At 42.6% G+C, this 23,720-nt stretch overlaps 1 protein-coding gene across 5 annotated transcripts in view; it reads right to left on the bottom strand.

The window, feature by feature from the left end:
* arhgap24 (Rho GTPase activating protein 24) overlaps positions 1-23,720 on the bottom strand; it is a 465,634-nt gene that overhangs the window by 61,813 nt on the left and 380,101 nt on the right. For all 5 annotated transcript variants that reach the window (XM_073065242.1, XM_073065241.1, XM_073065245.1 and 2 more), the window contains one exon: positions 11,307-11,429. In XM_073065242.1, the coding sequence (XP_072921343.1) occupies positions 11,307-11,429 (123 nt within the window). The remainder of the gene's footprint in view (positions 1-11,306; positions 11,430-23,720) is intronic.

Below are 23,720 nucleotides of genomic sequence, written 5' to 3'. Positions count from 1 at the left end.
CCACGTTGTAATATGAGATATTTACACAGAAAGATATTACACGTGAGGATTTTTTAACTTTTAATTAAATCCATATGGTAACAAAAACAAATACATATTGCAAATGCTTTTTTTCGAACCGTGCCTGTAACGCGGCTACTTTTAAATATACGTTGCGTATACTTCTTTACTGAACAACATTCCAATATCTCCTAACGACTGGTAAAAAATATATATACTGCAGCCTACCAGGAAAAGTTATTGATCGCCTTTAACTTAAAAGCAGCGTTTTCGCTCCGCCGCTCCCCCCCCCGCCGTCCCGTTTATCGCAAACGGCATTTAAAAGCAACGTTTCGCTCGGGTCTAATGCCCCCTCCTTCCCGTTTATCGCAACCGGTATCCCACAAGACGCGGCGAAACCGGGTGTGACGTCATAGCATCCCGCGATGTAGTACAGAAAACAAATATAGTTAAAACTCTTCTAACTTTAACTAGAAAATGAATTACTAAGCGAAAATATTATAAACTAAATAACTGCCATAAAGGCAGCACAATGCTTTTCTTCGAGTGTTTTCCATGTTGATGAGGGTGAGTACAAATGACTGATTTACAATAATTTAATTGTGAAAGTGCGCTTGATTTATCGTACAATTTCATTGGACCTCTGTGAACTACTCATCAATTTTATTGGTCTACTGTTACGAGGCAAAATGTTTTCGGCGGCATGAAAAAAAATAATGCATTAGCCGCTCCGTTTTAAAGGCCGCAGAGTTCAAAGCTGTTCAAAATGTGGGAAAAAAGTAGCGGCTTAAAATCCGGAATCTACAGTAGTTGGAAGTATCCAGACTGGATGCTTCACTATCTGGTCCAGCAATTCGAATGAGCAAGAATGTAAAAAGCTGCACAGAGAATAGTGGGCTCTGCCTGGTACGAACTCCTCCCCACCATTGGTAGTATCTGTGGCTGCTTTCCGGTTTCAGCAGACATCAGGCACTGTCTCAAGAAGCCAACACCCACCATCAAAGATCCCAGATCTGGGCCTTGCCGTCATTTCTTGATCTGCCATCAGACAGGAGGTACAGATGCCAGAAATCTCACACCACTAGATTCAAGAACAACTACTCCCCCCTCAACCATTTGGTTCGTGACCATCCGGCAAAACCCTAATCAATACAGTTCAGCACCACTATGACGTTCTTTTAAAAACTATGCATTATTTATGTTTTTCTTGTGAACACTGCCTATGTGCCTGTCACGTTGCCACAGGTAAGTTTTATGAGCGCACCTGTACATACATGTGCTTGTTCATATGACAATAAACTTGATGTTGACTTTGGTAGAGCTGGTGCCAAAGGTCATCGGGGTTGAAGTACCAGGATCAGCACCAGGAACAAAAGGCCTTGGTTCCTATTTCTTTGCAAGGGGCAGAGGTACATTTTTCACAAGAATAATATTTTTTAATGGATATTCAATCTTGGGAAATTTGCCTGTATAAAGTGACTTAACTTGGGAAAATTGCCAAATAACATGAAAACATACCCCACAAGAAAAATGTAGACTGAACTATCAACTGCCTGATGTCTTGCAGTCTGCTGGCTGTTTCATTCATTTACAGGCCGTGGCAGCAGTGAGTATAACACTAATTGTACAGTGACAAGTGACAGAATTACCCAAAAGGGATTCTAGCAGCACAGATTAGAAGGCACATGAAGCTTGCTGAACCAGAAAGCAGCCGATATGCAAAGGCCATGCTTAAGGACGACTAGAAACAAATACTCCAAATTATTTAGTCATTGGGTTTGTATTATAACACAGCCTGCCGCAGTGTGATAACAGCATTGCCAATGGATGGAATCAGGGCTTTCAGCCCAGTGAGTCTGCACCGGCCATCGAGCACCCTTTTACACTAGTCTTCCCACATTCTCGTCGGGACTACTGTCAGATCTACCTTTCCTCCATATACTAAAGTCAATTAATACCTGACAATTGATCTACTAATCCATACAGTTTAGGGATGTGGAAGGAAATTCGAGCTCTCTGAGAAATCCACCAAATGATAGGGAGGATGTGCAAACTCCACTCTGATGGCACTGAAGATCTTAGTACTCCACTGCTGCAAGACACTGCACATCACATGTCAGTGATTACACAGGACAAAGATTCGGCCTCCTAAATATCATTGGATGTACTTTATGGATTTTGAATCACTATAACATTTCCCTATCACGCACCTTCTTTTGGAATCTCCTGTATTTGTTATTTCAATTCATAATTCAAGTCAATTAAAATGTTGCTCATAATGTAAGCTGAGAAGTTTTCTATCTTGTCTGACATGCCTGGGCATGCTTTGGTTTGCCAGCATGACCCACAACAATGGCATCTTTTTAGTGATCCTTCAGTACTAAGCCTGAAAGCTGCACTGCTACACGATCACAATGTCCACCCTTCAATACCAATCAGCTGTGCAACACACTACCAAAATTTGGAAATCTTGTTAAAACACACACAGCTACAACTACAACTGGAACATCTGCAGTGATCTGGAAGTAGCAGTGCTGCCACTAGGAATGTAGCTCAGATACACCGAGTACTGTTGTTTCATTTGTGAACGGGACAGCCGTGCTAAAGAGTCTCATTACATTAAAAAGGATTTACCACTCCGTAAGCAGTTGGTTCCAGGGCAGAAAGGTATGGCACATAAGCCACTTATAGACTCAACAAAGATAGTACCGCCTCTTTTTCATATAAAAGTGGGGCCTATGAACCATTTTGTGAAAGCGATGAATGAGGAAGGTGAAAGATTTTGATATTTGAGACCAACGTTCCCCAGAACACCTCATGCCAAGATTAAGGAAGGCATTTTTGTTTTGTTGTCAATTACAGAGCACCAAACTGCATACAGCTGGTTGATAACGTGCTTCAAGCATATAAAACCATGAAGTGCAACATGTCACTAAAGATTCATTTCCTGCATTCCCATATAGACTACTTCCCTGCAAATCTTGATTCTGTCAGTGATGAGCACGGTGAAAGGTTTCACCCAGATGTTGCAGCCATGGAGAAATGGTATCACGGCAACTGGAATCCATCAGTGCTGGCTGATTATTGTTGGACCTTTAAGCAAGAAGCTTCAGACACTGAACACAAACAGAAATCATCAACTACATATTTTTCACTGAGTTGAACTATTGTAAACCGTCAGCACTGTTATGCAATTGAGCACAATATATTTAATAAAAGTTATTTTTTTGTTTTCCAAATTCCTACATGATACAAGTAGTCTGAAAATATATTTGTGTTCAGCTTCATAAACACAAAAAATTTCTGAGGAAGCAAGACATTTGAAAAAAAATTGCTGCCCAGCATAATAAATCTGATTCTGACTGAAACTGCGAGGCTGCAGCTCTCTTACCCTGTGCATCTGTGTTGCCCCGCTGTTGGCTAACAAACAGAGCATGTGATAGGAAATGGCTGCAATCCTTCCAGTATTTAGTTGGACAAGAAGTCTGACAATTTAGAGGCAGTGATGGGTTTCAAACAGAGATAGCAGGAAAAGGTGAAACTGACACTATTTTTGGATGAAAATGCTGAGGCAAAGCATAAAGATGGGATGACAAAGGCAAAGACACAATGTATCTAAAAAAGGGAAATGAACAGCATTTTTTCATCAGTTAGATTTTTATCTCATTCCTTTGCAATGCATTTAATAGTTTTGAGTAATATCAAAGCAAAGGCCTTTCAAAATTTCTTCCATTTCTTGAGCCAAAATATATCACATGATCTTCAGCAAATCTTTATTCACTGTTGAATGACCCCTGTATGTTGGCCCTCCTTTTTAAGAGAATGTGACAAATACGCATATATTCAATGTGATTTTTAAGAGTTCTTTGCACCATCTGAAGGAAATTGAAAACACATTTCATTTCTCTTCCACATTTGTGCCGTTTCTCATTCAAACTACTATAAACTCTTAAGGCAGTGTGTTAATTCCCTTCTCCACTTGTTGAGGTTACATCACTCCGTTCATTCTTGGCTTCATAGCAGGCTTTCCCTTTATCAAAACCTGTGATTTACTTGGTAATTGTACAGCATTGCAGACGCAGTTCCTTGCCTGCCACCCTCTCTGGTGACAATGCGGAACACGTTGAAAAGGGTGAAGAAGCCTGGAGTTGGTGAACAATATTTACACCACCTCGTTTCTCATTGTCTGATGGTAGAATCAGCAAAATGATAAGAACACAAGTCTCTCTCTGGCTACACTCCACACTCATTCCATTGTTCCAGATTACTTCCAAGAGTTGTAATAGGAGCACTTTTCAATCAACAGTGGACTGTCAGAAGTGACGGGCTGCTTTCCAGAAGTTACAATATCCTAAAACTGGTTACACTGCCTCATAAACCACACAAAAAATATTCGGTGGATTGGTTTTAAAAATAATCTTAAGATTACTTAAATGTTTTCATTGCATGATAAGGCTGAATCTGGAGCTGAGCTACCTGACTCAAGCCTCTGCTGCACCCAGCTAAATGCCATGGCTTCAGTTCCGGCAGAGCTTGAAAACAAATGCAAGTCCCTCATCTCTGACTGGTTTGGCTCGGACCAGGTTAGTGCACAGAAATACTTCAACCCCATCTTTGCCAGCGTCTCCCCTTCCTGCAGAGTTGGGTAAAGTGGGTGCATGGCTCATTTGGGTGGGATTAGCGATGACAAAGACGTCTACAGGATCGGGCTGGGGTTGAATTGTCGACTAGAACATCTGACCTAAATTATTTTTCCTGTTTCTGACTACGAACTTGGGATTTGAATTATCATCTTGAAAAGGTGAAATGACCTTTGGTTAAGCAGCTGATCTGAAAGATGGTTCTTACTCAGAAGTGCACTCCCTCAGTGCTGGATGTGAGTGACAGCTCCAATTTAATGCTCATGCTATTAAACCCATTTCAATTTGATTGACCAACAGAGGAAACCATCAGCCAATTCAGCTCACGATGGAAGGATAGTTACTCTCCAATTTTCTGAATGGGAAGCTTGAAGTACCACCATCTTGCTTATCAAAGGGTTTCACATTTTTATATATAAACCAGTACAGGCTGAAAACAGTAAAGCCAACTTGGAAAGTTTGGTTTGAAAAGTTTCAACATATTATTTTGCAACAACAGTAGATGATAAAAGGCACATTCCTCTTTCAGAAAGTCACCCACATTTTTCAAAGCACACATGCAGACAGCTAACCAGTGCTGTTTTTCTGTGCGATGTGCCAATCAGTGATGTCAAAGCTCAAGAAAATAACAAGAGAAGCCCAGAGGTGAGTATGATTATGTGGAAGAAAATTAAAATTATGTTGAGCAAGAAATAATCTGCTGGAGGAATTCAACGGGTCATCAATAACTGCAGAGGCAGAAGGATCAGAATCAGGTTTATTATCACCGGCGTATGACGTGAAATTTGTTAACTTAGCAGCAGCAGTTCAATGCACTACATAATCTAGCAGAGAAAAAATAATAAATAAAATAAAAATAATTTAAAAAAGTTAATCAATTACAGTACACATATATTGAATAGATTTTAAAAACGTTCAAAAAACAGAAATACTATATATTACAAAAAAGTGAGGTAGTGCCCAAGGGTTCAATATCCATTTAGGAATCGGATGGCAGAGGGGAAGAAGCTGTTCCTGAATCACTGAGTGTGTGCCTTCAGGCTTCTGTATCTCCTACCTGATGGTAACAGTGAGAAAAGGGCATGCCCTGGGTGCTGGAGGTCCTTAATAATGGATGTTGCCTTTCTGAGACACCGCTCCCTGAATATGTATGTTCCAGGTACTTTGTGAGCTGGTACCCAGATGGAACTGACTAGATTTACAACCTTCTGCAGCTTCTTTCAGTCCTGTGCAGTAGCCCCTCCATACCAGACAGTGATGCAGCCTGTCAGAATGCTCTCCACGGTATATCCATATAAGCTTTGAGTGTTTGTTGACATACCAAATCTCTTCAAACTCCTAATAAAGTATAGCCACTGTTTTGCCTTCTTTATAACTACATCAATATGTTGGGACCAGGTTAGATCCTCAGAGATCTTGACACCCAGGAACTTGAAACTGCTCACTCTCTCCACTTCTGATCCCTCTGAGGATTGGTATGTGTTCCTTCATCTTCTCCTTCCTGAAGTCCACAATCAGCTCTTTCATCTTACTGATGTTGAGTGCCAGGTTGTTGTTACGGCACCACTCCACTGGTTGGCATATCTCACTCCTGTACGTCCTCTTGTCACCATCTGAGATTCTACCAACAATGGTTGTATCAACAGCATATTTGTAGATGGAATTTGAGCTATGCCTAGCCACACAGTCATGTGTATACAGAGAGTAGAGCAGTGGGTAAGCACACAGCCCTGAGGTGCACCAGTGTTGATTGTCAGTAAGGAGGATATGTTATCGCCGATTCGCACAGATTGTGGTCTTCCGGTTAAGAAGTCGAGGATCCAATTGCAGAGGGAGTTACAGAGGCCCAGGTTCTGCAACTTCTCAATCAGGATATTGGGAATGATCGTATTAAATGCTGAGCTACAGTCGATGAACAGCATCCTGATGTAGGTGTTTGTGTTGTCCAGGTGGTCTAAAGCCACGTTGAGAGCCATTGAGATTGCGTCTGCCATTGACCTATTGTGGCAATAGGCAAATTGCAAAGGGTCCAGGTCCTTGCTGAGGCAGGAGTTCAGTCTAGTCATGACCAACTTCTCAAATCATTTCATCACTGTCGATGTGAGTGCTACTGGGCGATAGTCATTAAGGCAGCCCACATTATTCTTCTTAGGCACTGGTATAATTGTTGCCTTCTTGAAGCAAGTGGGAACTTCTGCCCATAGCGATGAGAGGTTGAAAATATCCCTGAATACTCCTGCTAGTTGGTTGGTACAGGTTTTCAGAGCCTTACCAGGTACTCCATCGGGATGTTCCGCCTTGCGAGGGTTCACTATCTTTAAAGACAGCCTAACATCGGCCTCTGAGACAGAGATCACAGGGTCAACAGGTGCAGCAGGGATCTTCACAGCTGTAGTTGTGTTCTCCCTTTCAAAGCATGCATGGAAGGCATTGAGTTCATCTGGTAGTGAAGCATCACTGCCATTCAGGCTATTGGGTTTCACTTTGTAGGAAGTAATGTCTTGCAAACCCTGCCAGAGTTGCCATGCATCTGATGTCACCTCCAAACTCATTCAAAATTGTCTCCTCACCCTTGAAATAGCCCTCTGCAAATCATACCTGGTTTTCTGGTACATACCTGGGTCACCAGACTTGAATGCCACAGATCTAGCCTTCAGCAGATGACGTACCTCCTGGTTCATCCACGGGTTTTGATTTGGAATGTACAGTAAGTCTTTGTAGGCACAGACTCATCTACACAACTTTTCATGAAGTTGGTAACAACTGCAGCAGACTCATCCAGGTTTGAAGATCTAGGTCTCTGCCTGTACTTGGGGAGTAGAAATACAGCTCGGTGATCAGACTTCCCGAAGTGAGGGCGTGGAATAGCACAATAGGCATCCTTGATGGTGATGTAGCAATGGTCCAGTGCGTTGCTTCCTCTGGTATTGCAAGAGATCTGTTGATGGTGGTTGCTTAGTGATTTTTTCAGACTGGCCTGGTTAAAATCTCTCAAAACAGTGGTGAAGGCGTTAGGGTGTACTGTTTCGTGCATGTTGATCCCATTGCTCAGATCATCTAAAGCCTGATTAACATTGGCCTGAGGTGGAATGTATACTGCTACCAAAATGACCCCAGAGAACTCCTGTCATAGGTAAAAAGGACGGCACTTAACTGCTAGATATTCCAGGTCCGGTGAGCAGAATTGGGGCAGCACTGATATATTTGTGCACCAAGAAGAGTTGATCATGAGGCATAATCCTCCACCCCTGCTTTAGAGAGACTCTATAGATCTATCCTGATGGTGTATAGTAAACCCGCCGATCTGAATTACTGCATCCGGTATGGAAGGGGTTAGAAACATAGAAAACCCACAACACAACACAGGCCCTTCAGCCCACAAAGCTGTGCCAGAGGTTAACTAGCATTCCGTGAAACAAAGGACACACGTGGTCCCAATGTCTCTCTGATTTCAGGATGAGGCCCAGCATCGGATAAACATCAGAAACCTTTGTGTAGATGTAGAAAAGAACTGGCGTAGTTTTATGCACATCACTTTGCCTATGGATGCTTAAACAAAACAGCGTATCAGCTTTGAAATCAGTGTGTGGGAATATACATTGGGAAGGGATTATGCTGGGGACTTGGACTGACTTTTAAGCAGGCTCATGGGGGAGCATTGCATTATAACCATTATGAATTCTGGACTTTTGGTGTGATTACCTTGTGTTATTTCAAATGCATGTGAGAATCAGGAACTTAGAACTATCATGACAGGCGTTCCATTAATGGTGGCTCCCATTGGGAATGTTGTTTCAAGTGGTGAAGTCATTTGGAGGTTGTAACATTTCCTCAGGACACTGCCCTGGATCATGGCATCAAAGTGGGAATCCTGGGCAGCCATCAGAATGGTTCAGGCCTCTCCTGACAGCCAAAAGAGATAGAAGAAAAATATTTGAGACATCCGTGTCAGGACTGCAAGTGGAGTGGGAAGGGAGCAGTATAACGAGGAGAGGGGGAGGGTTGAGATATTGAACAGTAACGAAAGATAGACCAAGGAGGGGATGAAGGATGATGGTTGGCTGGGGGAGGGGGAGAGTGGGTGAAAGGTAGAAGAGCACAGGGTAAAAGGTGGGGCAGATAGAGACAAGTGTATGACGGAAGGGTGAAAGTGGAAACAGAAGGTGATGAGCAGAGACACAAGGGCTGCTAAGTGCTGAAAACGGATAAATAACCATTTAAGGGAGAGACAAAGGGCTGATGGGACCAGAAGGGAGAGGGTGATTTTAGTGTGTGCATGGAACCGGGGTGGGGGAGGGGCTGAGGGCAGACAGGTTGGCGTGGGTATGGAAAAGGAGCTGAAGTGAAACACATCCCAGAGCTCAAGATGTCCACTGTGGACAGAGCGCAGGTGCTCTGCAACCCGGGAGCTAGTCTGAGCTTGGTCTCACCAACATATAGGAGACTATATGGGGAGCACTGAACGCAGTCGACGAAGTTGAAGGAAATTCATGGAAATCCTTGCCTCATCTTGCTTTCATGCCTGACCTGCTCCACTACCAAGCAGAGACACAAACTAGAGGAACATCACCTCAAGTTTATGCTTAGATCATCTACAACCCAATGGTGTGAACTCTGACTTCTCCAATACCTTGCCTCCGATGCTCCCCACTCTCTCACTTTTGGATCCACCCTGGTCCTTTTCATTTTTGCTTCATTTCCTATATCACCTTCTCCAGCCCCCATCCCTCGCCCGGCTCCATCTACATATATCACCCACTGGATCCCTTCCCCCATCTGTCCATCCCCTTTCAGATGCTTCCCACAGTATCACCTTTCTGACATACCAGATTCTAACTAATCCTCGCAGTCTTTGTACCCCATCGCTCTCCAGTCTCTTTCTCCAGATTCACTCTCACGTCCCCTCATTTGGATCCATCTTGTCTGAATCTATTTTCCTTTGACCTCATTCACCTTTCACCCCCATGCTTCCGTTTCCCAGCCTCACCCATCCACTTCCCTCCCCACTGGTTCCCTTTCCTCTCCACCCTCAGTCCTGACCTAACACAGGGTCTCAACAATGCCAACATTCCTTCCACTCCACAAATGCTGCTCAGCCTACCAAGTTCCTCCAGCAGTTTGCTTTAAGCTCCAAATTACAACATCAGGTTTAATATCACTAACATACCATGTGAAATTTGTTTGCTTTAAGGCAACAGCAATCCATAACAATCGAGAGAAACACAGTGAACTGCAGTAAATATATATATTTATGTTAAATAACTACTGCAAAATAGAAACAAAAAAGTAGTGAGGTAGTGTTCATGGGTTCAATGTCCATTCAGAAATTGGATGGCAGAGGGAAAGCTGCTGTTCCTGAATTGTTGAGTGTGTACCTCCTCCCTGATGGTAACAGTGAGAAAAGAGCATGCCCTGGGTGCTGGGGGTCCTCAATGGTGAACGTTGCCTTTTTGAAGCATTACTCCTTGAAGATGTCCAGGATACTACAGAAGCTGGTGTGCATGATGGAGCTGACTGAGTTTACAATTCTGCAGCTTATTTCAAACCTGTGCAGTAGCCCCCACCCCCTCCCCCCCATTCCAGACGGTGATGCAGCCAGTTAGAATGCTCTCCATGCTCAGTAGAAATTTTTGAGTGTCTTTGGTGACATACCAAACCTTCTCATACTCCTAATGAATTATAGCTGCATTGATATGTTGGGTCCGGATCAGATCTTCAGTGATATTGACACCCAGGAACTAGATTTTGCTCACTCTTTCCACTTCTTATCCCTCTATGACGACTGGTGTGTGCATCTGCACTCTTTTGTGTTTTTAAGGCCTCCACAGCAGTTTGGGTAAGGGATGGTTCTTTACTTTACCCTCAAGCAGGTTTTCCATTCTGTAGTCAGGGCTACTCTTTCAGTGTTGACCCCTGTGTGTTGTTGTATTGGCATCAAACTGCTGAATGACATCACTGTTGCCCAGCTAACAGCCTCTGTCTGATGGCTTGTTACCCTGACAGTGGGCTGAGGTACCATTTCCCTCTATGGGCTCTGTGGTCAGAAGAAGCCATTTCGCCTTCTGATCTCATTCAAAATTGTTTCACACACAAGAAACCTGCAGAAATACAGAGTACTGCAGATGCTTGAATCTGGAGTGAAAATAAACATCTGGAGTACCTCATTGGGTCAAGCATCATCTGTGGAGGGAGCTGGAGAGATGATGCACTTGTTCAAGAGTCCAGATGAAGGGTCTTGACCCAAATGGTCAATGTCCATTTCTCTCCACAGAAACAAAAAGATGCTTTGGTCCACCAACCTTAAACTCATACAGATATTATAGAATATATCAGATGCAAAAAGGCAGCTAATTTGAACCATTTAGATTTATATTGCTCTGTAATCACTTACGGGAGCAAGGTAGAATGGTGTCAATTGTTACCCTGACTAGGTTGTGACATGGCAGGATGGCTTGGGTTAACACACGTGGACTCCAGTGAAGGGTGTTGTGGGAGGTGCAGTGAAGTTTTCACAGGTGGAGTCCTCTTGATTCCATGACTCCAGTCTAGATTCTAGTGCACTTATTGTGCAGAATGATACCCATGTAAAACTGGGATATGAGACTAAAAATAATTTTAGCCTAAAGTAATTATCAGCAGGGAAGTGGTCATAATATGCCAGCTTACCTCCACCAAAAGGCGCCCAGATCACTCTGCGAATGGTCTTCACCCAGTCTTCCATGTCATTCTGTGCACTAGCCATGAGGAGGTACGTCTCATGATTGGTGGTCATCCGGTCGCGATCTCCACCTGGAAGACATGATACAGTTAGTGATGCTTCAGAAGAAATCTTTGGAGTGAATTGTTTGTCCGTCCTTTGAAGGAAGAGCCTCAGAACAAAAGGACAGCCTGGGGACGGTGAAGCTGTGGAATTTGTTGCAACTGAGGACTGAGGAGACCAAGTAATTGAATGCATTTAAGAGTGACAGGTTCTTGAGTACGAAGAAGATTAAGGTTACAGGCAGTAGGCAGGGGAATGAAGTTAAAAATCAGCTACAATTGAATGGCAGAGCAGACTTGTTTGGCCAAATGGCCTAATTGTGTTTCTATATCTTATAATCTTCTCAACCCTATTCTTTTCACTCTTTAATGTGCCCCTGCCTTATAATGCTACCTGATTGGCCTGGTGGGCAAGGCTTTTATCGGGCTCCTCCCACCTGCCCATAGACTGTCAGATAATGCACAGATTTGTCGGTATCAGGACAATGCAACTCATTTGATTACAGTTACAATGGTATAAGCGACATACTGCATCAGTGTAACATTACTGAACAAAATATCTCCATGTCAGTGTTAAAAGTCAGAGCACAACCTACTTTTCTTATTGAAACACTGTCTTGTACCTCAGCTCTCCTGAATTTTAAGCTTGGCAGTGGGTGTTTTCTCCTCTCTCAAATGACAGAACAATGGCAGTTATATTGATCCCAATTAAAGTTTCTGCAGCTGAAAGTGAACAAACATACTGCCAGCACTTGGGTGATTGTTTGTATGCTTGCCAGAAAACAATTGATCCAGGATTTGTGAAGCATTGCCAACCTCCATGCTTCCTCGCATTAATTGATGTTTGTATTGGACCTGAAATAGTCAGATACTGAAAGCTTCAAAAACTATGACATCTATAAGATTTCAGGTGATGTTTGGATGTGGGACATCAAACTGCTAAATTGCTCAATCCACACCCCAACCAGCCCTTTCTTATGCCTGAGAAATTGAAGAAATTTAAACCTATATTTCCCTTTGGAACAGCTTTGACATTGTGTGAAAACAAATAAAAGATCTTCTATCTTAAGCTTTCTTTGAAACTTTGTCCAGAGAATGATAGCCCTGGTACTACTGATACTTAAACAGGGAAGGCAGTGAAGGATTCAGACCTAATACAGGCAAATGGAATGCATGTGGGCAAAAGGGTCAGTACGGATATGGAGGGGCTGAATGGCCCTTTTCTGTGATTCCATATTCAAAAATTCTGCTGTACTGCTCTTGGAAACAGTTTATTATGAGTTTCTACTTAAGAACGAAAACAATTTTAGAATTCTTTCCTCTGTAGCATCATTCATAGACACAAGTAAGAATATCCATCAGAAAATACCGAAAAGGTTTTCATTGCCTTTCGGTTTGTCTGTATCATCTGCTTGTGTTGTCTGGTGTTGTGGGCAGAGATACTTCCAGTTCAGAATATGTAACTCTCGGTGATCTGGACAGATGCTGAATTAAATTGATTCTGCAATCTCCGTCATTTCTTCATTTAAACCATCATTTGTGTTGGCTGGTGCCAGATCAGGAAGGTGGTATATATTTTTGAGGCTACATCCATTAGTAATAAACTGGCTGGTGTCGTAGTGGCATCAGCGCTGGACTTCAGGGCGAGAGATCCCGAGTTCAAATCTGGCCGGCTCCCTTACACGCTCTCCATCCGTGCCTGGGTTGAGTGTCGAGCTAGCAACTCGACCTTGTGCAAAAAAGCCTGGAGAGGGATGGGCTCTGCCAGGTTTCAGATGCCCAAGACATGCCATATGATGAGAAATCACCAAAAAGAGTGGTGCAAACGGCTTGTCTTGACGGCGCCCCGACGACTCCACCAGGAGTTAAGGATACACACACACACACACACACACACACACACACACACACACACACACACACACACACACACACACACACACACACACACACACACACACACACACACACACACACACACACACACACACACACACACACACACACACACACACACACACACACACACACACACACACACACACACACACACACACACACACACACACACACACACACACCAAACTTCACAGACAAAGCTTAGGAGCTGCTGGAATGGCATGCAATATCCCTTTTTACCCTAGAGCTGGAATCCGAAATTGGGTCACGTCAGTTGAAGTCTCCATGTTCAAGTTACTATGACAAATAGAAAATTTACTCTTGGGTTTCCAGCTTCCCTGTGTTGCCATTTTATTTGTAGCAAATAAACAGTGGTGGAGCTATAAAATGAACATGCTATTTGTAAAACAGTAACTAGCAGTTAGATTGCAGTGCCTGCGTACAACTATGTATTTAGAGGTATACCATCAATTACAAATCGTATAAGGAACCCTAAACTTACATCGGCTTTACATGACATCAGTTCTAAACCTGAAGTTGTGCATCTTACTGCTGTCACCTCAGGGATAGCTGAACATATCACAACTCTGAAATACATGCTGCATTGTTAAATTTATCCTACTTTGGTCCATCCTGCAGGAGCTGCTCGTGTATCTTACTACCTTTCTTCCTCTGTCCATAAAATCACCTAACTTATTGACAAACATTCAACAGTACAATTAGTCATCTATTGTAATTGGAAAATTATGAATTCACTCAATCTCTTGGTCTTCTCATTTTCTGAACCCCTTAAAGCAAGATGCACTTGACAACTCTGAAGCATCACTAATTCCAGTGGATTCCTTCCCCTCGTAGATCTTGGACAACACTGGATAATTATAGAACAGTACAATGCAGGAATAAGCCTCTGGCCCATAGGCTGTCTTCTTGCCATTACCAGTATGCATGAAACAGTCCATGTAAAACTTAATAAAGAGGCTATTAACTCCTATTAATAACTACAGAGGTTATAATTATACACAGCCTTTGGTATATTCCTCAACAGCATGAAGCCAGTTACAATAGTCAGTACAATCAGTATAATATAATTTCCTCTCTGGATTCCTATTCTCTGGTTAAGTAGCATGAAAAATGTGCAGTCATACAGATGATAAACAGACAACTCCTAAATCTGTCTGGTTTATACCAGGCTCTTCTCTGACATTGTATTAAGTTAAATGATCAATGTACCTTGGAGTGTTACCTTATACTCCATGTATCCAGAAACACTCCTTGATAGGGAAATTCACAGATATTGGTAAATAATTTCAGTTGTTGGTCAACTGAGTCTCAATCCTCAATTAGCCTTTCCATCCAGATGACAATGTCTATACCAGTAGTGTTGACCTTGCAAATTGTTTCCCAATAATCTAATCTTATTTCATACTGCAGATAAATGCGGGTAGTCAGTGTTTGTCCTATTGCCCTTTGATTTTTGCTCATTCAGAGTGAAACTCCTGTTAGCGTGTTCATCATAGACTTCAATAGACCAATCAGGCTTCTGCCAGCATTATCTTGGTCCAATGTAAGCTATAATTCAAAGTTCAAAGTAAATTTCTATCATCAAAGTATGTATATGTCACCATATAGTACTCTGAGATCCATTTTTTTGTGGACAGTCACAGTAAATACAAAGAAACACAAGAAAATCAATGAAAAATCCCACGTGGCAAAGACAGGCAACCAACCAATGTGCAAAAATCAACCAACTGTGCAAATACAAAATACTACTACTACTAATAATAAACAAGCAACAAATAAATATCGAGAACACGAGTGGCAGAATCCTTAAAAGTGAGTTCATAGATTATAGAATCAGTTTAGTTTTAGGGTTAGTCAATTTATTTCCTCTGATTCAGCAGCCTGATGGTAACGGTTTCTGAACCTGGTGGTGGTGGTGGGATGTGAGGTTCCTGTACCTTCTTCCTGATAGCGGTAGTGAGAAAAGAGCATGGAAGAGTACTTCCGGTCAAGATGGCACCTGTGTCCAATGCTCCTTTGGATAGATCATGAAACCATCCTTTTCAGTCCTTTTACACTTGTTTCTAATCCTGAATGTGATTATGGAGCTGTTGGAGTGTGTGTTTTGATGTTTGGAGATCGTTTGTGTGATTCAGTACGTTGCAATCTCCGAGAGGATTCCAAGAGACAGAGGCAGTGTGAACAAACCTTGTGGTGGGCAGGCTGTGGGAGGCATGCAAGTCGATGTTTGGCCCCATTTCACCAACTAAAGCTCCCATTCTTCGCCGATTAGGGAGACTGAAGCATCAAAGCCAGTTCAAGGGGGTGAGTGCCGGCTGCCTGTCTTTTCATTGCTCTGTACCGGAGAGGGAAGGGTCTGCTGCTAGCCCCGGAGACTGTTCCTGGGATTATTCTGCATTTTGCTTTTGGATTTGCTTTTTTTCAATCTTATAGTTTTTATATCCTATGTTTTTTTCTCTCGATCTTCTCATTTTTTTTGTGTGGGGAGGGGGATTTGGGGGTTAATGTGTCTGATCTATTTTGCTTGGTTTTTGGTGTGGGAGGTGGGCCTGATCCATTTTATTCTTTGTTTTGTACTGGAGGAGGGATTTGGGGGTTGATGATATTGCTGCCTTTCTTTACTTTCTTGGTTTTATGGCTACCTGGAGAACTGAAGAATTTTAGAGTTGTGTACTTTGATAATAAATGAACCTTTGGCCTGAATGGTGAGGAATCCTTGATAATGGAAGCTGCCTTCCTGCGACGGCACACCTTGTAAGTGTGCTCAGTGGTGGGGAGGGCTTTACCCATGATGCACTGGGCTGTATTGTTCATTTTTCTGTTCAAGGGCATTGATGTTCACACACCAGACCATGATGAAAGAAGTCAGTGCATCCTCCACTGTATATCTTCAGAAGTTTGTCAAAGTTTTAGATGAAATGCTGAATCTCTGCAAACTTCTGATAAAGAGGAGGCATTGCTCTGTCTTCTTTGTAATGACACTTACTTGCTGGTCCCAGGACAGATCCACTGAAATAATAATGCTGATGCATTTACAGGAAGTAAAAAATGACTGCACTATTATTGCTGAAGATCCCGACAATGTCTAAACATACTGTAGAGACATAGAACAATATGGTACAGTATAGGCTGGTGAGCCTGACCTCAGTCATGGATAAACTTTTTAAGTTATTCTTAGGTACAGGATATATAAGTTTTTGGATAAACCAGGCCTGATTAGGGAGAGTCAGCATGGCTTTTTGTGTGGTAGGTTCCATGCAACCAACCAATCATACAGTTTTTGAGGCGATTATGAGGAAGGTTGATAAAGGAAGTAGTGGAAGTTGGCTACATTGTCTCTAGCAAGGCCTTTGACAAAGACCTACATGGGAGCCTGGTCCAGAAGTATCAGTTGCATTCAGGATGAAGAAGTAAATTGGATTCAACATTGGCTTGGTGGGAGAAGCTAGAGAGTGGTAGTACTGTTACGTCTCTAACTAGAGGCCTGTGACTACTGGAGTATTGCAGGGTTCAGTACTGGATTTGTTGTTGTTTAACATATATATTAATGACTTAGATGATAATGTAGTGAACTGGATCAGCAGATGACACCAAGACAGAGGGCATACTGGACAGAGAGAAAGGCTATCAAAGCCTACAAGGTGATCTGGAGCAGCTGACAAAATGGCAGATGGAATTTAATGCAGACAAGTGTAAGGTGTTGCACTTCGGCAGGACTAGCCAGAGTGGGACTTGCACCATGAAAGCAGGCCATGGAACAAAGGGATCTGGGAATACAGGTCTCTTATTCCTTGAAAGTGGCATCACAAATACATAGGGTTGCAAAGAGAACTTTTGGCACATTGGACTTCATAAATCAGAGCCTTGAGTACAGGAGTGGGGATGTTATGTGAAGTTTTAAAACATTGGTGAGGGCATATTTGGACTACTGGCCACCTACCTACAAGAAATGTATCAATAAGTTTGAAAAAGTGCAGAGAAAACTTACAAGAATGTTGCTGGGACTTGGGGGCCCGAGGTACGGGGTAACATTGAATAGATTAGGACTTTATTCCCTGGAGCATAGGAAAATGAGGGGATATCTTATAGTGGTATACACTATTATGAGGGTAAAGGCAAGCAGGCTTCTTCACTGAGGATGGCTGTCACCAGTAGTAGGGCTGATGAGTAACAGGTGAAAGACAAGGAATGTCACTGAGAGGGTATTGGGAGTGTGGGATGAGCTGCTAGTGGAGGTAGTGGATGTGGGTTCAATGAGAACATATAAGCGAAGATTGAATAGGATGGGAGAGGTATGGAGGACTATGATCTGGATGTGGGTTGATGGGTCTAGGCAGAGAAACAGGTCAGCAAGGGCAAGATGGGCCAAAGCACCTGTTTCTGTACTGTGCGTTCTATGACTAGACACTCAACATTGGGACATATGCTGTATGTAGAAGAGAGTACGGTTACATTACAAGATTAATGTGCTGAGAAAATAGTATCAGGAAGATTGTGGGCTATCTTTTTATTATCTTAATTATCTCAAAAACAAGTGATACCAGGAGGTTCATGTAGATCATTTCAGTGTAAGGTACCTAAGATAAGCATAAAGACTGTGAATATGAACAATCAGTTTTATAGTCCACAAGTCTGTCGTAGCAATGAAGGAGAATATTGAATGCTGTGCTCTGAAGTAGAAACACCTTATTGACTTACATACAGTACGATCAACATGTAGCTGATTAACTCCACTTTTCTGCCTGGTCTCCTACAACTCTCAGTTCTCCCCATGGACCAGCTACAATACCTATATATTTCATTTCTTGCTGTAGAGTTTGATTTTGACTGCCTGCAGTGAACCTACAACAGTTTTCAGTTTATGAGTAAATCATTTCATGTTCTATGAAAAGATTGAATTTGTTTGGATGAGTGATCTTTGACCTTTCTTTGCTCATTGAGGACCTCTTATAGGTAACTAGTTCCGAATGAATCTAGTAATCTCATGACACTCCAGAATAAATCTGTGAAGACTTCATAAGGCAAAATGATTTAATATCTATACTGAACACCCTTCAAATGGCAGCTTACTCTATGATAAGCATCATTACAAGCTTATGACATTTATCTTTATTACATGTTCTCCTATGCCTGATAATTTTATGCTGGAGAAACCATTCTAAAAAATCTCAGGGATTAGTTCCATAATTGTAACAGTATACTTGTAGCACATTAAAGAATTAAGTGGTCTTTCCACTTTAAACATTAAAGATCCAATTGATATTTTTTAAATGGATATAAAGGATACAAAAGGCGGAAAGACCTCAGGTGTACAGGTCAATGAAAGCATTAAGATAACTAAATTAGCCCTTAATTTTCATTTTCCTGATATGTTTGCATTAGCCTGCTTGCATTACACTGTGTGCTCATGCCAGCTTCTGGGGTTTAGACACTCTGACTGCCGGGAATATGGATAACTGGTGTCACCCCCTTAAAGATTCAGGCCTGTCCTGCTAATTGGTAGCCATGTTTTGGTGCCAGAGTTTTAATAGTTAAAGAGCACCTGAACTGAAGTTTGATGCTCATTTGTCAGCTTTACTCTGGATTCTTGTCTAGCATCTGGTTTAGAACCCTGCCCTCGTTTCAGTTTTGTATCGTGCCCTTATTCTCATCCGGATACTTGGGTCCTAACTGTGGTCGCCCAGCTCTCTCGTCACACTTCCCCTCCTTTTGGAGCATGTTCTTTTGTTACCTCCCTTTTCCCTTGCACCCCACTTTCAAATGGAAGCCTTCTGAACAGAGACAGTGTAGCAGACAATGCTGTTCTGAACTAACCGAACCAACGTCTTCATTAATCTAATCCCTCTCCTTCACAGGTTGTCCATTCCCTTCTCAGCATATTTATCTAAAACTTAAATACTCCTGTGCTGTCTGCCTCTGTGGCATGCCAGAAGATCATTTGAGACCCCCACTTCTCTGTGTTAAAAAAAACTTCCTTTCACATTTCCTTTGAACTTACCCCATCACCTTAAATATATGCCCTCAAGTACTGAGCATTTCACTTCCAAGAAAAAGATACTTGTACTCTACCCTCTCTATGTTTTGCATAATTATATAAACTTCTATCAAATCTCCATCAGTCTCTACTAGAGAAAACAGCCCCAGGCTTGTTCAACCTCTCCTCATAACTCCTCTAAAGATGTCTTCTAAACCAGGCAGCATCCCACTGAACCTCCTCTGCAGCCTCTCCTATAATGACCACACCTTTCCTATAATGAGGCAAGTAGAATTCCACACAATACACAAAGTGTGGCCTAACCAGAGTTTTATAAAGCTGTAACATTACTTCCTGGGTCTTGTACTCAGTGCTTCAACCAACGAAGGGAAGCATGCCATATGCCTTCTTCACCACCCTTTAACACCTGTGCAGCCATCTTTAGGGAGCCATGTATCCGGGCCCCAAGATCCCCCTGTTCATCAACACTGTTAAGGTTCTTGCCATTTACTATGTACTCTCCCTTACGATGGATCAGCCAAAGAGCAACAGACCTATCAGATTAAACAACAAAACCTCTTCTCCACCCATATATCCAATTTATCTAAGTCCTCTTCTATGGCAATCTGCCATACCATCAACCTTTATGTCATCTGCAAAATTAACCACCTTCATCAAAATCATTTATACATCCGATATGACAAACAACAAAGATCTCTGTGGAACTCCACTAGCCACAGACCAACATCTAGAATGAGCCAACCACCACTACCTTTTGTCTTCTGCAGACAAGCCAGTTTTGGATCTCACCAGCCAATACATACATCCTAATTTTCAGGATGAGCTTACCACGTGAAGTCCTTGTTGAAAGTCTTACAAAATCACACATGAAACACTGCTCTACCTTCATCACCTCCTCAAAAAGCTCAATCAAGTTAGTAAAACATACTTTCCCTGACTGTCCCTACTTAGACTATGCTTCTCCAAATGCTGATAAACCCTATCTCCTCATCTCAGTTTAATTGAGTGTATTTGCTGGTACATGGTTGCAGGCTTTATCACTACTAAGGGGCCCACAAGATCCTAAGCCTTCCTTGCCAGGACCCTGCCTTCAAATCCCATTGTCACCCTACAGTGGTCAGCTCCATGCCAACGACCCTGAATATCTCTCTTCATTAGGGATAGTATACACTAGTGTCCAAAATCATGTTGCCACTGGCCAGCAGCCTGCAGGGGTTCTGGTGTAATCCTGAGGTGCCTCACTCCCTTCTCACTGGCTCGGCTCCGTGGCTGCCATGAACTAAAATCCAGACTTCGGAAATTCAAGGCCTTTCACACTTTATTAGCCTTGACATGTTGTTGGACTTCACCGGTAGCCTAGAAGAAGGTGAACAGAATGCCTATGGATCTATCATAAGTATGGCAATAAAATTGCTGGTAATCAGGCATGTAATGAAATATTCTGTTCAATAATTCCCACCTGAGGATGCAACGGAATCACATTCCACTTGGATCCAGGTAGTTCCCAGAGAAAGATGTTTGGAGCTGAACAACAACTTAAATTAAAGCCGAATGAAATGGTAAAAAATAATTCTCTCCAAACAGAGCAAATGCAGGTGCCTTCAAAACAAATGCAGTTTTTTCTGGAAGTTGACTTTTATTTCCCATGTCCTGGATCAATGCAAGGCAGAGAAGTTTAAGAGCAATTCCAAAGTCTAATGTCTTAGCATCTGAAATCATGGCTGCCATTGTTGGAGTAATTAAGTTCAGGGATGATGAAGAAGTCAGAATTAGATGAATTCAGATGACTTGAAAACTTGGAGAAACAAAGGAGATTACAGAGGCAGAGATAATCTGGACAATAATTTTTAAAACCAATGCCTTGCTTATTTGGAGTGCCAGAGTAATTTAGCAAGCATAAGGGTAATGGGTGAATGGATGTGAATTAGTGTGCAGGTGACAAAGATTTACAAGACCATAGAATGAGGAGGCCAGCCAGGAAAGTGTTGGAATAGTCAAGACCAAGATACAAAACTATGGATAATGTATTCATCAGCAGATAGGCTGAGGTGAGGTTGCATTCATGCAATGTTACGGAAACAGTATGTAATTATGTAGTCCAGTCTCCTCAAGGTGTCAAATATGGCACCAATACACTCTGCCTGTTGGGGTTCAGTTAGCTGTTTGAGAAAAGGATCAAGTTATTGCCATGGTAACAAAACTTTTGGTGGGAGCTAAAGACGAATAGAGCAGGTAGGTCTGTTAGAGGCATTCCCACTTTCCTCTTTGCCCTCGATCTCTTCTTAGTTATTGAGGATCTAGGGTCTTGTGCAGCTCCTAATTATGCAAACACCGCTATTATCGTCAATAATGCTCGTATGTGACCAAGCTAGTCCAGGCTGTATTATACATGCTAATCTGAGTACGTCCACAGCAGCTACCAGAAACACTACTAAAAGTAATTCAAGCAGATAAATCTGCTCATGAGGAAATAATTAATGATTGGGATCATGTGACAGAACCAATGGCTCATCTCATTTCTGCCATTGTGGAAGGGACGTGAAGGTCTTGCCCCATTCTGATGAAGAAGAATGCTGATTTAATTTTGTGGCGAAATAAATTCTAATTTGCATTTTGCACAGTTTCCATCTAACTGGTGACCAAAAGTTTGATTTATAATCAAGAGAAATTCTGCAGATGCTGGAAATGCGAAGCAATGTACACAAAATGCTGAAGGAACTCAGCAGGTCAGACAGCATCTATGGAAAAGAATAAACAGTTGACATTTTGGACAGAAACCCTTCTTCAGGACTGAGAAGGAAGGGGGAAGATACCAAAATAAAAAGATAGGGGGAGGGGAAAGAGGCTAGCTGGAAGGTGATAGGTGAAGTCAGGTGGTGGAAAAGGTCAAGGGCTGGAGAAGAAGGAATCTGACAGGAGAGGAGTGTGGACTATGGGAGAAAGGGAAGGAGGAGGGGACCCAGGGAGAAGTAATAGACAGGTGAGAAGAGGTAAAAAGGAGTGGGGAATAGAGCAGGTGGGGGTGGGATTTGCTCACCAGAAGGTGAAATCAGCATTCATGCTGTTAGATTGGAGGGGACCCAGATTGAATATAAGATGTTCTTCTTCCACCCAGAGGGTGGCCTCATCTTGGCACAAGAGGAGGCCATGGACTGACACATCAGAACGGGAATTAAAATGTTTGGCCATCGGGAAGTCCCACTTGTAGTGGATGGTGCGGAGATGTTCAATACAGTGGTTCCCCAGTTTACGATGGGTTTTGCATCAATGCAGAGGAGACTGCATCAGGAGCATTGGGCTCAATAGACGACCCCAGCAGATTCACAGGTGAAGAGTTGCCTGGAAGGACTGTCTGGGGTCCTCAGTGGAGGTGCGGAAGGAGACGTATGGGCAGGTGTAGCACTTAGGCTGTTGTAGGGTGAAGTGCCCGGAGGGGGGAGAGATGACTGGACAAGGGGATCACTGAGGGAGGAAAGCGGTGGACGGGTTGAGGTAAAGATATGCTTAGTGGTAGGATCCCTTTGGAGATGGTGGAAGTTGTGGAGAATAATGTGTTGGATGTGGAAGCTGATGGTAGGGTAGGTAAGGACAAGAGGGGCTACCACTATTAAGGGAGGATGGAAGTGGGGTGAGTGTGATGTATGGGAAATGGAGGAGGTACAGGTGAGGGAGCATCAAGAGTAGAGGGAGGGAAATAACATTCTTTAAAGAAGAAGGTCATCTCTGATGTCCTGGGATGGAAAGCCACATTCTGGGAACAGATGCAGCAGAGGCGAAGAAAAGGGAATAGCACTTTTTACTGGAGACAGGGTGGGAAGAGGTATAGTTGAGAATCTCTCGAAGTCACTAGGTTTATAAAAGATGTGGGTTGACAGTTTGTCTCCAGAGATGATTGAGAAAGGAGAGGGAGATGTCAGAGGTGGACCAAGTGAATTTAAGGGCAGGATGGAAGTTAGAGGTAATGTTGATGAAATCGATGAGTTCAGCATGAGTGCAAGAAGCAGTACCAATGCAGTTGTCAGTGTAGCTGGGGAAGAGTTGGGGTGCATTACTGGGGAAGGTTCAAACTGGACTGTTTGACATAGGCAACAATGAGGCAGGTATAGTTTAATTTACCTCATTTTGAATTGCCATTCAGGTAAATTTGGGATTAATCAGACTCTTGTGAAAATTCAACAGCATTTTTGGCCTTTGAGGGAAGAGTGCCACTGGTCAGTTTAAATTTCACCCCTCATCATCATGCCTTAGGGGAAAAATAATCACTTGTATTACTGCACATTCACGATTGCAAGCACTTTAAAAGAACCCTTTCTTAATTTACACCGTGTCCAAAGTACTCGGTTACATAAGGAATGTCTGAGGAGATAGTTCAGAGCCATGAAGAAAATCACAGTGGGAGACAATTT

Source organism: Hemitrygon akajei, chromosome 13 (assembly GCF_048418815.1).
Source record: "Hemitrygon akajei chromosome 13, sHemAka1.3, whole genome shotgun sequence".
NCBI lineage: Eukaryota > Metazoa > Chordata > Chondrichthyes > Myliobatiformes > Dasyatidae > Hemitrygon > Hemitrygon akajei.
Note: the sequence above shows the minus strand (reverse complement) of the source record. Positions and strands in the feature narration are given on the sequence as shown.